Source organism: Lytechinus pictus, chromosome 11, assembly GCF_037042905.1.
Source record: "Lytechinus pictus isolate F3 Inbred chromosome 11, Lp3.0, whole genome shotgun sequence".
NCBI classification, from domain to species: domain Eukaryota; kingdom Metazoa; phylum Echinodermata; class Echinoidea; order Temnopleuroida; family Toxopneustidae; genus Lytechinus; species Lytechinus pictus.
The window spans coordinates 26,600,028-26,617,285 of record NC_087255.1 but is presented as its reverse complement, the minus strand read 5'-3'; the positions used below and the strand labels follow the sequence as shown (position 1 = coordinate 26,617,285).

General features: G+C 35.7%; 1 protein-coding gene across 1 annotated transcript; it reads right to left on the bottom strand.

Moving 5' to 3' along the window:
• Positions 1-4,747: 4,747 nt before the first annotated feature.
• On the bottom strand, positions 4,748-17,258 carry LOC129272052 (spliceosome-associated protein CWC27 homolog). Its single transcript, XM_064106654.1, has 10 exons — positions 17,099-17,258; positions 14,793-15,002; positions 13,833-13,976; positions 13,245-13,343; positions 12,435-12,532; positions 11,821-11,973; positions 10,375-10,617; positions 9,075-9,196; positions 7,262-7,371; positions 4,748-4,921 (listed from the first exon to the last, which is right to left on the bottom strand). The coding sequence occupies exons 1-10, from the start codon at positions 17,138-17,140 to the stop codon at positions 4,748-4,750; spliced, it is 1,395 nt and encodes a 464-aa protein (XP_063962724.1). The 5' UTR covers positions 17,141-17,258.

Genomic DNA, 17,258 nt, shown 5'->3' with positions numbered 1-17,258 from the left:
TTTGTTGCAGGTGAGTTGGGGGCAATCACCGGCAACTCACCCACAAGGCTTGCATGGAACGATGTGACAGGGCCTTTAACAGACAAATCCTGAAAGACAAAACAAGATACATAAATAGAGCAGTTTGAAAATTGACAAACAAGAAAATGAGAAATCCTTGGAGAGTGAACAAAAACAACTCCTGGGAATAAAAGATATGTCTTCACAGGTGGAATCAAAATAATGATAATATGGGAATAAAGGAAAGGATAAAGCCTAGAACCAACTATGTCAAGGACTAACGGACCATTAAGAACATTACTCACTGACCAAGACTTGACTAAATGCCAATAATAGACATTAATCAGTGGTCAATCCAGACAAAAAGAAAAAATTAGAGAATAAAAATAAATGTATCTTCACTTCCTTCTCAGGAAACAGTGTCATGTAGTCATTCAAATGAAGAATGACCAACCAAACGCACATTTTTTTTATAATAAAGTTAGACAGAGATACACATCTTTTCAATACAAGATGTTAATTGGAAAAAAAAATCTTACGCCCCTCCCAAATTAAACAACATTTCAAAATAAAGGTAAGAACAGATCATCAGGTAAACAGACAACAGAAACAATCATTTAAGGACAAGTCCACCCCAATAAAAAGTTTATTTGAATAAAAAGAGAAAAAATCCCACAAGCATAACACTGAAAATTTCTATCAAAATCGGATGTAAAATAAGAAAGTTATGACATTTCAAGTTTCGCATAATTTCACAAAACAGTTACGTGTATATGCACATCCTGGCTGGTATACAAATGGGGAGACTATGACGTCATCCATTCACTATTTCTTTTGTATTTCATTTTATATGAAATATTCAAATTTTCTCATTATTGTCTAGAGAAACAAAGTTTTATTTCTCCCTGAAAATGTGGAATTACCATTCTTTAACATTTAATGGTTCAGTCAAGTTCTTCCTTATTGTCAAATCTGTAAAAATTGAAATATTGCATAATTCAAACAATAAAAAACAAAAAAATAGTGAGTGAGGAACATCATTGATTCTCTCATTTGCATCTGACTAAATTGTGCACATAACTAATTCGTGAAAAATAAGCAAAACTTTTTATAAATGTCATAACTTTCTGATTTTACATCCGATTTTGATGAAATTTTCAGAATCATTCTTGTCTGATTTTTTTCTCTATTGATTTAAATGAACATTTTTCTGAGGTAGACTTGACCTTAAGTATTAAATCAGAACAATCAAACGGACATAAGTTGGCAAAAAAGAGAGAAGAAAAGGATTAAAATAAAAATTAAAAGATAAAAGAAATAGTTTGACAAAATATCAATAGCTACAGGTAGAAGAAAAATAATGTGTGTATATTCTTTAACTCTAGAAATAAAGAATTATTTCACATGACATAAACTTTCAGACAAGGTTGAACAAATAATCGATCAGCACCTTGTCTCATGATTAAGACGAGAAAAAAAGAAACATCTCACAAGGGACAATTAATCAAGCAATACAGAGAGTCAAAATAAAACCAACCAATTACTGGTCCCATTCACACTCAGTATATTTAACCGTTTAATTAACCCCAAATTCATGTAATGTAAGTGAATATGTACATGTACCTTGCCACACTCTGTGACAGGGTTTGGAATTTATGCTTGAAAAACAGAAAATAAAGACAATCTCTGTTCACATAATAATCTTCTTCATCAAAATCGGCACTAGAAAACGAAAAAATTTACTAATGATTTTTATTATAATATAGTTGTATGGGCAAGTGAGATGTGATTGTGAAAATGAAAATAGATGAAACTACTGGAATTGGCTTTAAATTTTTTTCCATCAAAATTCAAAGGATCACTCTGATGATGTGCTCTTAGAATGCTAGGAACTGTTTTTCTTTGGGTTTTTTTTTATCTACCATGTATCCATGGTATATGTACATTTATGTACATGTACCTTGAGAATACAAATTATTTATAGAACCTTACAAGATTACTTATAACTAGGCATTATTAATCTCCACATTAAAGAATCATACGTACAAAATTTTGGTAGTTTTCAGTATCAATGCTGCCTTCAATTAGGCAACAGATTTGGGTACTCTAAGACTCCCCCTACTGGATTAGATTGGAAGAAACATCATCTAGTGGTTCTGACTTGCAGTAAGAGGGTGGTGGGTTCGAATCCTAGCCAAGGCATTAATTTTCTTCTGCAAGAAATTCATCCATATCAAGTTGCACTCAACCCAGGTGAGGTTAATGGTTACCGGCAAATGGGAATACCTCAAAAATCTATGAGCAGCAAAATGAGTAGCCTAGCATAGCTTGGTTCTGTAGGAGTGCCCGTAACACCTAATGAGGTTGATATGCAGTATGAATACCCTATTTTGTAATTTACTTGATCATAATCATCATCTTCCTCCTCCTCATCATTAGTATCATCATTAGTATAATCATTATCATCATCATCATCATCATCATCATCATCATCATCATCATCATCATCATCATCATCATCATCATCTTCTTCATCACAATCATCTTCTTCATCATCATCATCGTCATCACCATCATCATCGTCGTCAACATCATCGTCATCACCATCATCATCATCGTCATCAACATCATCACTGTCATCATCATCATCATTACCAGACTTTGGTTTAAGCTGCTCAAATAGCTCCCTGTCTGAATGACCCCTCAGAGCTCTTAATGACAGGTGTAAACCTATCCTAGATGACCCGAAGAACAGGGTCGGAGGGAACCTGAGTCAGACAAAGAGTTCCTATTGACCTATATTCTGTTCCTAATTACCTGCTTTTACTTTCTAATTACATGAGAATTCAAATAAAACTAATCACTCCATTAAAAGAATCATTATCTCATTCTCACTTCCGATGGTATTTTTTGAGAGGGAAGGTGGGAAACTTTATTTTCATAATCCTCTGCGATCTGGGAATTATAACATAAAGCTTATCGATCATAATCCTGGGCCCCGTCTTACAAAGAGTTACGATTGATCCGATCAACCTCAGGTATATGGAAATCCATCAATGTCATAATTTTTTCTTTAGGAAATTTGCCTAATGTCCTGTGAAAACAGAGAGAAGCAAACTGAATGGTCAAGAAAACAGTGAATGTCTGAATATATGTCATTTCGAGAAAATATTTTGGACAAACATGCATTTTAGATGTTGACGTTGCTGGCTTTCCATAGCTATGGATCAATCGCAACTCTTTGTAAGACGGACCCCTGATCTGTATGACTGATCACACACAATAATATATACAATTGATCATAACAATAACCCTACAATCAATCGCTATTCATATTATGGGGCCCAGGAGGTAGGTATCTGGGAGTCTCTGAATGCTCACTCTCTATGACATGATCAATCAATTAGAGCGTATTGACTGCTCATTGCCAGAATACTCCCCCGTGAGTGGAGTTTGTGCATATATCATATGTAGGCAATCCAGAATCCAATGACAGGGGTAACAATACATTAAAAGCACTGATAAGGCTGATAAAAACAGAATATAATTTATTAAAGATTTTACAGAGCCTTTCCCAATTCATATTTTTTTGTTTCCAAGAATTCTCCAGATTAAAAAGAAAAACAGGCTGTAGTGATTCCAATAATATGTGGTTAAAACTTATGAGAAGATTTCTCACATTTATTGCATGCATATCAATGTTTTGAAGCAATCTTCCTCAAATTCTTTGTTCATGAGGCCAAGTACATGCACATGTATCCTCAAAAGATTTTCTGTAACTTGTGAACATCTTGATGTGGACAACAGCCAGGTACATGTAGGATGCCATCTGTCAGGTATCCAACAAAACCCAGAACCACATTTAGCCACATCATACTCAGCATCTTTCCCTTTGCAATCCTCCACTTTCTCCACATAAAAAAATAATGGGAGATCGAGGAACCAGCTGTGAAATTCTGCATGCATGATTAACTGTTATTGTTTACCGATAAAATTAACCGTTATCATAAGTTTTGTTAATATCATGGATGTAATCGACGTTGGCCTTGAGGCCACATTTTGCCGGCCTTGGCCCGAATCATGAGTACAAAGTCGACGGGATAATGTTTTTTGCAAATGGCCTCGTGACTCGGAACTACGGGCCCTGACTACATCCCTGGATAAGATTCCCATGAAAGTATGTTTAGCATTGGGAGGGTTAAGAAGTCACAACGGTGATCTCCAGGGTGACAAGTACTTGAGTGATGTCTCCTCTAGTTGAGATGTGTTCAATAAAAATGTTAGTGGGGGATCTTGTAGGGGGGAGTTGTCCTCAGGGGGATTCCATGTTACGCCAATGACCGATCGGTCTTTATCTGCTTTGTATACATTCTGTTTGGTTGAATCTCACACAGTCTAATTCTATGTCTACAACTGGCCCAACTACTAACAATTTGGTCTAGTTTCCATTTGGGCTATACCAATGCCACCCAACATCCACTTGGTCCAACCACTTTGTCTATATGGTTAGATGAACTGCTAATGAACCAAATTTTCTTTGACAGAATATAAAAAGTAGAAATAAGACCAACTGGACATAGGAACAAATAAGAATTAGACTTTGTGGGTATTAGACCAAGTGTAGTGTAGACTAAATGGCAATTAGACCAAATTGATAGTAGACCAAATGGGTTTAGCCCAAGTGGTGTTAGACTGTTTGAGAAGTAGACCAACTGCTAGTAGACCAAGTGAATATGAACCACATCACTTACCAGTTATCTCCTTCCTCTTCCTCTCCCTCCTCCTTCATCTCTTCTTCACCTTCCCTGTATTCACCTTCCTCCTTCTCTTCTTCTTCTCCTTCTTCCTTCTCTGGTTCCGGTTTCTTATTCAAGATGGCCGAATGCAGTTTGTTCTGGAACTTGGCCAACAATGCCAATGTCTGTAAGGGAATTACATTGAAATCCATTAAAAAAAATGAAACTATGCTACTGGTGTCCAACAAATGTCACAATTGGTGGAAACCAGTAGCATTGTTACAACTTTTCAATTTTCATTTAGAAATAGAAACTATGCATAGGAAATCTGAGCTATTTAGCTACCTAACTTTACCTTACAGTATCAAGTAAATGAGCATAATTGTATCAAACTTTGACCAACCTAATTGCCATAATTTGACCTTTAGGACCAAATGTAAATATCCTGATGTTACTTGGACACTGTGTCAATGCAACAACGTTATACACTGTTTTACTTAATAAACTTCATAAAAAAAAAACAGTTTAATAGGTAAAAGCCTACAAACAAATAAAGGTAGAGTATAATTGTGTTAAATTATGCTAAATGACACAATTTGTGGCCAAACATTATATGCAGCTTACAATCTCATCAATCCCATTAGCTTGCACTGAGCAAAATGGTACTATTAATCACACACAACTGAGACTTTAAATATGATGTTTGTTCACACTTAAACCTTTGTACATTTTATCAGTTCCCAATGTATACAACTTATGATATTAGTACATGTACATACAACTTTCCATAATTGGTAAATGTCATGTTACCATGACAGACTTAATTGCATAGTTACAATCATTTGTAACTTTTATACAATGGAACCTATACATTCCATCAGATATAAAGTGATGGTACCCCTGGTTGATTTTATAGAGCTACACATACAAGCATCAAAATATAAAGTCATGTACATGTACATTCAAATCACACCCATCTCATCAATCTTTATTTATAATTTCTATGTCTTGTATATTATCCTGCACATGTGTATTCATTATCTACAATCTATGTACATGTACAATCAACAATCTCTAAATTTACAACAACATCCTACAATACATTCCACAAGTATTTCAGATATTGTGAAGTCCTATCACGGTTAAAGTAGAGGGATAAGTTCAAAGAGAAGCTCAAATGTCTTGTAAGTCAACAACTTCAAGTGCACTTCCTGCTTAAGAGAACATTCTTGGCTAACGTTGAAATGACTTCAGTATTTGTGAAACCATGTATTACATTTCCAGATGTGAGTGTTGTTTTTGTAATACTGTATGTTACACGAGTTCAAGTTTATGTAGAATGGGTCAATATACTCTAAAGCTTTTTTTCATTTCCATTTTATCTTCAAGAGCACCATAGTCAAGTTCAAGGCTATACATGACTGCTATTTCCTGCAAGAACGTTTCTTGGCATATACATCTCTTTTAAAGGTAAATTGATCTGATCAAAGGTAGCTTGATATTCAGCATTCCACTGCCAATGAACTTGTTTTCAAGTGGCGACTCTGAATTACAAAATCTAAACAACAAAAAATATTCAAATCTATTATGAACGGTTGCTTGATTTAACTCACTTTTCTCTATTAGATATAATACAAGAAAAGATGAAAAGGTATGGTTTTTAATATAATACCGTGATTATCATCGTTATGGGGGGGGGGGCCGGGGGTGGATGTTTTTTCCCAGAATTGTTAAGAGGACTAGGCCCTGTTTCATGAAGCAATACACAAACAATCAATATTACAATCAATTGTATTCTTTGTACATGACTTGCTACAGACTTAAAGTTCTTATCAATCGTACAATTGATTGTGTTTTTAATGCTTCGGGGCCTATGTCTTCACTGTCCATGTACATATATTGCACATATATAAAAATGTAAATGGATGCCTTATTTCTCTTCACTCTTGTTGATCTACAACACAAATGGCTGAATATAAGTGGAATTTACTCTCAAGTTCTATTAATACAATATCGGTTTTTTAGGGACACAAACCTTGTAAAATTGCAGTATTTCAAGGGATGAAAAGCATATTTTTAATGTTAAAACAGTATATTCATTATTTTGCCCAAAAGACATGTGTATAGCGCAACTTTGGATAAAAGGTGTTTTAAGTAGAATTTACTGTCTGGTTCTTTTAATACAATGCCTGTATTTCAGGGACACATTTTTAAATAAGTTTCATTGAGAAACTTCTTTAAAAATGTATAAAATACTTCAAAAAGTACAAAAGACTTATATGTGCCAACTAGTTGAGGAAATTGCAAAGTTTCCAAACATGTAGTAGATAACCAAAATGTAACTTGCCATGTTGACAAAATAAGACTACTTAGTCAACATAGCAAGATAAAATATAATACCATGTTGATATAATCAGGCTATTTATTCACTATGCAAGATGAAATATCTTATCTTGTCAAGTAGATGACACTTTATGATTCTGTAAGAATACAGAACAGTTGGCATCGCTGTTATTTACACTCACCTGTTCTTCCCTGCTAGAGCCCTTCTTAGCCATCGACTTCCTCATCGTTTTGAACTTTTTCTTCTGGGCATGAAACTCATCCAGTTCATCTCCCTTGCCTGACATTTCGTCTGAAGTAAACAAACAATGCAAACTTCAAGGGAGTGTTTCATCAACATGTTAGTATAACAAGTTGTCAGATCTGACAACCTTCCTTGATTTTGATTGGCTGAGAAGCAATGTTACTATGGTTAATGTCTGAAAAAGCACGAACCAGATGAGCTATTAACTCAAGTTGCCACTCCATACCCAGGTGATAATTCATTTGGGTAAATAACTGATTGGTCTACACCCGTTTCACCTTCAACCAGTTCAGCTACACGTAGTAACCAATTGGTCTAATTGCTATTCAGTCCATTTACCATTTTGCCTAATCCGGGCGGAGGGACAATCAGGTAACAGTGATTAAGTTTGCTCTCCTCTTCCCTGGACACCAACTGATGCACTGGGCAAACTGCTATCAAATATTGCATGTAACTTTATAATTTTTATGTCATTTTATGTAATGTTTGATATTGCTTTGTAATGTTGAATATGTTTGAAGTGCCGAATAAATAATAAATAAATAAATCCCTATTTAGACTTGGCCCATTTTGTCTATTTCCACTTGGTCTAACACCGCTCAGTCATACATGGTAGATGAAAAGTTAATGAAAATATTTTTTTTTATTTTACAAAGTGAAAAATAATAAGCAAATAAAGAGGAAATTCTCAATTATTTGAATACTAGCTTTCTGCACAGTATTTACATTCCCTATTCTATATGTTTTATATAAATATATCTTCTTTCAAAAAAATTAAATTAGTTGTTTAAAGATAAAAACCTGAGGTGTTTCACAAACGTTGAAGTGAAACTTTAATTCACGCTTGAATTAAGTTGTGTGAAAACCAGGGGGTGTTTAACAAAGATTTGCAACTGAGTTCCAGTTGAGTACACCGGCAAAGACGGGGGAAGGGGGTCTTAAAGATGTTTGTGACTTGAATTCACACTTAACCCTCGATATTTTTCGCGATAAATCTGTAACGCGAAAAGCTGGCACCGCGCCGTTCCATGACTTTTTTCTTTCAAGTCTTACGCAACATTTGAGACCACATTTGTGACGCCCGGGTAATTACGCAACATTTTGTAAGTGCATGTTGACCCAAAATTGCTCAAAAACGCGAATTTGTATACAAATCCTATGCAAATTGTGTTTTAGCCAAAATGAATAAATATATCATTATTTTCAATTTTACTAATCAAACTCAATTAATTTCATCTTGTTTATGGTCAGAATAAAGTATGGACAATTCCCATTGGAAAAAACAATAAAAAACAAAAAGTTGAAAAACAAAGAAATACATAAGAATAAAAAATTAGCAGTTTAGAGGCCTTATTTATTTAATTAGAGAAAATCTTTGATTTTACGCATAAATTAGCATAATTAATGAATTATGAGATTTTTCTGAAAATTTGATCCTACAGTCTTGGAGATTATGCCATGGGTAACACACGTGCCAATTTTCGTCGAGGTCGACGGCCGAGATCATAGGGGGGGCTGAATCAGCCCCCCCCCCCAGACTTCTTAGGCATCAAAATAGCCCAGTCTATTTAGGGTTAAAATCCCAGTCACTTTAACTCCAGTGTGTTTTCAAAAGGATTGACAAAGGAGTGACAAAATTTACACTTTTCACACTTAAATGCCCCATTACGTTAACTCAAGGGGGAGTTTCACAAAGATTTAAGAATGACTCAGATTCAAACTTCAAATTCCTAGTTACGTGAGGAATATACCTTTCTTTGGTTCATCTCTTTTTATTTCAGCCTGCTCTTGGTTTGATTCCTGCTTTTGTTTCCGTTTTCTACTATCTCGTAACTCTTCCTTCAGCTTTCTTGATTCTTCTTGCAGTTCTTCCCTGTGGAAAGAGATGAAAATAAAAGCATTACTCCTTCCAAGGTCTTTGTAATGCTATTATACACCAATACCCTTTAACCTTCACTGAAATGCATTAATACCATTTAAAAAAAAATTCTATAAGGTAGCACAAAAGACATTTTGTAGGCTACAGGGCTCGCACATATCAAAGAGAAAGTAAACTGCCATTTGGTCTACACACAATGGCCTGTATTCTGAAGTCAGGTTTAACTTAGACCACGGTCTAACTCTGCTAAAATTATGGGAAGCCAAAAGAGTCAAAATTTTTACTAAGTTGTATGTTTTTTATGTTTGCTTTGCTCTTTTCTGATTCACCGATGGTGAAGACAATCATCTTTTTTACTGCCTTGACAATTATGAATGATTTGAGAGCCAAACAAGCTGAAATATGATATCTCTACTGTTAGTGATTTATGTAACAATTGGCTATCCATACTTAAACCACAACTTTAAACCCGAGTTTAAGTTAAACCCGACTTCAGAATATGGGCCAATTTGTCTATTTTGCATAAGACATCTAACCCTAGTTTATCTACAACCACTACCGGCCACACAGAAACGTTGTTAGCGCTACCGATGTGTTAACAGAGGCCCCTGTTAAAACTGGTAATGACACAGCCATTCCCAATGTCACAACAACGTGTATTTACATCTGGCATCAGTATCTGACATCATCATCCAAATATTGGGCATACTGTTAGTGCTAACAGCGTTACTGTGAGGCTGGTACAAATCATCTACTAATCATCTGTTCTAATTGCTTTTTAGACCATTCAAACATGCTAACCTTAATTGTGAAAAAATTATATTCTTTGTCTCTTATTTTATTCTATTCTTAAGCCTTTTTATTATCATTATTATTATTTGTTTGGCGTCACCTGTGCCTGGGAGGCGAAAAGCGAACTGAATCACTATGACCTGCAGGTCTCTCCTCCCGATAACTGATTGGGGGGAGTGTAGGTGGACCACTCCACCAGGGTTTCCCCCTACTCTTATACGAATAGTGCAGAGGGTTCTTAACGTGCAAAGGTGGTGACTCTCCTCTACACACGGCCTCCATTTAACGTCTTATCAGAGGGACGGATATGTTTTAGACTATCTGAGAATTAGACCAACTGCCTGTAGATCAAGTGAATACATAAACCCAATGAGACTTGCTTTCTTGATAATGGTTTCTCCTCTTTCGGTGGCTCCTTGACCATTTCCTCCTGCTTCTTTTTCTCCTTTGTGAGTTTCGAGCGAATCTTGTCAGTCATTTCCTTCTTCTTGTCATTTGCTTCTTTCTTCTTATCCGGTCTCCTTCTCTCATGCTCTTCTCTCTCCTCTTCCTCCTCATCATCTTCATCATCTGATTCTAGATGCTTTGGATGCAATCTCTCCTCTGGAGATGATTTCTCTTCTCTGAAAGAAATAATCAATTGAATGAAATAAACACCACCCATAGAAATACCAACAATTTCAAGAAATGGAAAAATCGTTTTTGAAGTATAACCCTACCTACATGTATTGCCATGGAGGGGAAATTTTTCCACTATCTCCGGCAAAGGACCTGGGTTGATTGTACCTTCTCTATTTCATTATGATATATATAGGTGACTTGTATACATGTAATGTATATTCAATTCTGCATAAGTCAACAATCTAGAAGGTGAATTATCATAATAAATTCAAAGCAATTTTTCAGACCCAAATATGTAAAGTATGTTATAATTACGTCTTCTATTCTTCTATTTTTTGTCAAAGAGGAATGGATTTCTGTAGTCCCAAGAAATTTGACTCTTGCAGATTAAAGTGTTAATAGCTATTGTGGTGCATTGTATCTTCTCTTTTATACAAACATAATTTTTTTTTCTTTCTTGATTCAATAAAAACAAATTTCGAAAACAAACATTTACATGTAGTTTTACCAACAAAGTTCAAATGTAGAACATTATTTTAAACAATTCTTAAAACAGAAAATCTAATGAATTCATGCATTTTTCTGTTACAAATTCTCAACATGAATTTTACACAAAATATACAGGTTTTATTGTACAAAAAGGAGAAAAAAAAAGAGACCACCTGCTCCAAAAAAACACTTTCCTTTTCTCCCTTGAATGGTCTTTATACCAGAGCTGCCAAGTTGTATTTTGCATTTTCAGTATTCTTTTCCCCCAAAATCAGTATTTTGACAAAAAAATCAGTATTTTTACCGTGTGAGATAAATATTTTGTAGTTTTCCCGAAAAAAGTGTATTTCATAATAAAATGCTTGGCGCACTCACCCATCACGGCGCTCAAGCTGCGTGCAAGCTAAAATGCACACTGCTTTTGCAGATGAAAAAAAAAACCATTGAAACTTGTGTATATCTCACCCTGGTTTTTACAAAATAATTGAAAAAAAAAACAAGTTACCTGAAATTACATTGATCTAATAACCATACATGTATTTGTGTATGTTTTATGAAATAGAGACATATAGAGATGATTTTTCTCAATAAATTACGATTTTACCATATTTTGGTTGCAAAAACGTACTAAATACGGCTAAAACGTACTGGTTGGCAGGTCTGTTATACCAAGTTTTTGGTATATTATGAATAATACACCTGGGATAACGACTTACTTTTCTATCTCTACAGCTGGGACTGAGCTAAGATTAGGATCCTTCACCAAGTCATGCATGCTCTTGCTTTTGTTCTTCATCGATTGACTGGCTACCACGGTTTCCTCTTCATCCTCTTCTGCCTCTTCCCCGAACGAAAGAAGACTGAAGTTTCTGATGATAGACAGAAGGAATTAAAGGTGAATTTATTGGAAAGAAAAAAGTTTTTCTCAAGCTTGGTAGCTAGGCTTCAAAACACTGCATACTATTACCCCAGCTTTAGTACAACTACCCTGCTGAGGTGCTCAAGCATGAAAGGCATTCTTTCCTCTCAGGCACGCTTTAACACACCTGGGTGGAGAGTGGCAAATGTAGACAAATGCCTTGCAAAAGGATGCGAGTGAAGCGGTGGGATTTGATTTCCTGACTTTGTGGTTCAAAGTCTAGAGACTTAAATACACTGAGCCACAACATCTACATATAAATGATAAATCAGATAAATGTAGTACATGTAGATGCTCAAAGCACCTACTACAATTGCAATAATACAATTCATATTATGTTTCAATATATCTGTACTAATTCGAACAAAAAATATTGACAAAGGAACATGCATGTAATTTCTCTAGACTTACTTTGTAGCCTTCGATTTGCTTTTTGACTTCTTTTCTTCCTTCTCATGTCTCTTCTTCAGCTGCCGGGGTATGATGTCATCAAAGGGATTAGCGAGAACCTGACAAAAACAATATCAAGAATAAACAAACTTGTTTGTCCAAGGGCCGTTTCATAAAAGGTTGTGTTTATTAGCAGCTCACAAAATCAAACGCAAGTCCCAAATATTCACTTCTAACTGGTTGAAAGCTACTTGTGTTTAATTTGTGAGCAGCGTTTGATTTTTTTTTTAGTCACGTGTGATCATACTTGGTCTGCAACAGGCCCCAGGAGACTATTTCAAAAGGCCATTTGCAAAGTTACAATGACTTTACAAATGGCAGAAACAGGCTCTAATGGTGTATAGTTTAGAATTAAAGCATCAACATGCGACTTACGTAAGCATGAGTTCATTATTGGCTTAAACAATTATTGAATTTGTTTTATAATAGTTTTTTTAATGCATAAAGCAGCCAAGATGATGAACTTGCAAAGAAGAAGTGTAATCAGGCATCTGATTGGCATGAAGATTTGTCAAACATATTTCTTGTCCAATCATGCATTTATTGAGGCAATTCACCAATTGATACATGTATGCATTTCATCTCATCTGTTGTCTTTTGAATAAATTATATGTATTATAGTTTTAAGATGACATTCACTAATTTGCTCTCAGTCAATCATATTCAAGGATTTGCAGTAGCCTATACCAATAGTCAGTAAAAATCACCAACTACTTGATTCATAAAATGCTCCCCTGGAAGAGTATTTTATCAAAGGAACATCACACTAACCTGAGTGGCTTTTATCTTGGGAGGATAAACTGGTCTATCGTCAGCTGCAATATCCACTTCACCGAGCTTCACTGCATTGTATATCGTATTGCCTGCAATCTGTCAAGGAAGAAGGAAGAAAGAACCATCAATCATGAACCAAAAAGTAATTATTATTGTTATTAGTTATTAAGAAGGTCCCATGTACAAGTTCTTCACATCAGGTGCAGCACAAAACCCCAATTTGCATCTCATTATTGTACTTTTAATTCCTAATGAACATGTAGGACTGCAATGAGGACTAATGTAAAGGAAGCAATGGACAGTATCAGTAACAATCATTTTCAACATTGACATTGGAGTATTTTTTTTTTACATAACTGTACCGCAAAGTTATATTACACAAGATTTATAGGGATATACAATTGATATTTTCCAGTCATAATCATAGTATTTAATTTGACGATGGTTAAAAAAAGGTGAATTTTATGCGAGTTTGTGAACCGTGAAAATTCCACATTGTTGGATACAGATTTATGTATCCTCATCAGTGATATATGAACATGATTTTAAAACCCCCAAATCATATACATGTACATTGTCACTCACCTTGCCAAATATGGTGTGTTTTCCTTGGAGATGCTCACAAGGACCAAGGGTGATAAAGAATTGACTGCCATTGTCATGGGGTCCAGCGTTTGCCATGGCAACAAGACCTCTCCTCGCAAATCTTAACCTGGAGTGAAATTCATCCTGTTGGCAAATATAAAGGGCAAAAAATCTTAACCAGGTTAGAAATCAATAACTAAATTGCTATCCCCAATCAAGATCACTAATGCTTGCAAATTTTGTTCAATGCATTGACCAGGAACCAATGAAAATGTACCTATTATATAATTTGCAATCAATTGTAAGCCTTTGTTTCATGAGGTCCAGGATTACATTTCAAATTATGTTTAACGTTTCAATTAGACTTTAGGGAGAGGAAGTAAGTTGGAAATTCTCTGCCTTGTGCCTTTATCGATGCTCTTTTTCTCCTTCTTTTCCTATCCTCCCACTTTCCATTCTCTCTTCCTCATGCTATGCCTTTTCCTTTTCCTCCTCAATGTTTCCTATTCTCTAACTCTCCTCTCCTCTCATATCTTTTCCTCTCTTCTATCTTCTCCGCCTTTTCTTCCTACTTTTCCTAATCCTCATCCTTATTGTCATTTCTTTCATCCACCTGCCTCTTATTTTATTTTCTCCCTTGACTACTCATCTCCCCTCGCTCTCCTTCTTATCTCATCGTCTCCTCTCCCTATCCTCACCTCTTATCTTCCTCCATCTCTTCTCCTCTTCGTCCTTCCCTTTCTTCCCCTACTCCTCCTCCATTCTCTGCTCTGATCCCCTCATATCCACTTCTTCCTTGGCCTGTTCCCTCTTCTCTCTTCCTCTTTCTCCCATCCTTCTATTCATCTGCCTCCTCTCCTTCTGCCTCCCCTACTTTCCCCATCCTCTTCCTCTCCCATCCTCTAATACTCAATCATCTTTTTTTACTATTACCATCCCCCAACATGCCCCATCACTCACCCTGAATGGATGGCCATAGATGGACTCTCCCCCTTCACCTGTTCCTGTGGGGTCCCCTCCTTGCGCCATGAAGTTCCTGATGATGCGATGGAAGATGGTGCCATCGTAGTAGCCTTCCATGCAGAGCTGGACAAAGTTCCTGCATGCCTTGGGCGCCTCTTTGGACCACAGCTCTATGTCTAACTCTCCACATGATGTCTTGAGGAGAACCTGGTGAATCAGTTTCAGCAAAAAAAATTAGTTGAATAAAATCAGTAAAAAAAAATCAGCAGAGATTAGAACAAAGTCAGGGTTCCAAGCTTTTCAAGAAAACAAACTTCCCTGATATTTCCCTGATGAAGTTAAAAATTCCCTGATAATTATTTAAACCCATTCCCAGTTTCGCATGTTTTCTAAGTTGTTGCAATGAATTACATGTATTTTCAGTATAAAAAATAATGTGAAACTAAATAGTACCACCATAACAAGTCATTCAATGGATGTTGTTTTGATATGCAACAAAATATAACAGAGTCTGGCTGACTACCGTGCTTTCGACTTTTGGGCTGATCAAAATTCCCTGATTTTTCCCTCATTTGGGGCATTTTCCCCTGATTTGAGGTATTTTTTACCAAATTCCCTAATTTTTCACTGACTGGAAAAAATTACATAATTTTCCATGATTTCCCTGATGGGCTGGGAACCCTGAAAGTGTCTTGTCAAACAGATGCAAGGATTGAACATTATAATGGCTGTAAGTGAAAAGTGCTAAAGATGACATGTAAAAAGTAGGCATTTACACTACCCTATGTGGTAGACTAAATTTTCCTCTAAAAAAAAATGTTAGAATAAGTTTTAAAAAGGTGTCACACCATGCATGTGTCCATGCATATTCAGAGATGTTATCTTTTTGTTTTGTTCACCAGAGGGCTCACAAATTGTGATTAAAACATGTACCGGTATGCTTATTTGACTTTGAGACTCTATTTATGGCGAGATATTCAGAAACGGATCATACAAACTTGGTTTTCGATTCAGAAAATAGAATGAGATCACTATCCATAGATTTAACCCCTGGAATATTTTTTTTGGAGCAGCAACTTGGATCTACTGTCATGACTGTGTGTGCTGTTCAATAACAGGTATGTTCATGTATCTTGTGCATGCAAGTCCCCTGCCAGTGCAGGTTCTCTGTAGTTATGGGGAGAGATTTGAAGTAATTTTCATCTGATATTTGGAACCATCCGATGTTTGGGGACTTTACTCTAATTTGGATGGAAACTGAATGTGTAAAAAAAAATCAAGCATTTCAATTTGTCCCAAAAAAGGCAAAACTGGCAAAGAAAGAGAAATTGAAAATAAGCCAAACATTGCCCAAAATAGGCCTATTTTACTACACAGGGAGTAGTATCACTATCAGAGAACAAGGTTATATCATTGAATGAGTGGTATAGCATACTAACCTAGTCTTGAGGACGCAATGATGATGACTTTAAAATCCTGACGTATACTTCTTCATCATTGACGTCTTGACACTCTTCCCATAGAAGAGACGGACCAAAAAAAAAAATTAATATTATAACAAAACCTAGGCCTATGTTATAAATTTTACTATTTGTGAAATAATAATTTTTATCTATAAATTGTTCCTCAAAACAGCAAGTACGTCATACATAAGCGGTTCAAGGGTCGACGCTATTTCATTTCCGTTGTTTACATGTGGATCGAGGGGTCTACGCGGCATCAGTTAGGTAAGAAACCTTTATTTTTTTACATTTTGATCTAACATTTTTTAAAACCTTCCTACGAATTAGGCGTAGGAACTAGGAAGGTGTAAAATTCAATAATATTCATAAACTTTACGTGATTTTGGTCTTAAAAGATTGATTTCCTAGGGAAATCCATCTTTGTTTTGGTCCGTCTCTTAATCTTATGCGTCTATCACTCTATGTCTGACTATCTTGTCTTGTCTTTCCGTTAATGCCCACAATCATTATATTGATTATTATGGCATATGAACGTCAAGATTGACTTGACCGTCAATGGGAAGAGTGTCAAGACGTCAATGATGAAGTATACGTCAGGATTTTAAAGTCATCATCATTGCGTCCTGAAGACTAATACTAGCCTCGCATGTGTGTGAGTGTCGGCAGCCAATCGCGCTCAACAAAACTTCAAAAGCGCAAGCCTCAATTACATTACTAGACCAAAACCCACGCACCAACAGACGTATGGGACTACACATCAACATCCAGCGGACAGGGTAGTCACACTGATCAGACGAAATAACTATGCAATAAAAATATCATAACGCTTGAATACATTACCTTCCCATTGGTTGGTGGCTCTTGGATGTATATATTACTCATTATGAAGTCAAAATATTGAAATATTTTGTCAAATTCAGGTTTTACTTTTCCATTTCCATTTTTAGCACCAGCAGGCTCTATTTTGGTAACTGAAGAATTCGATCAACTTTTCGTAATT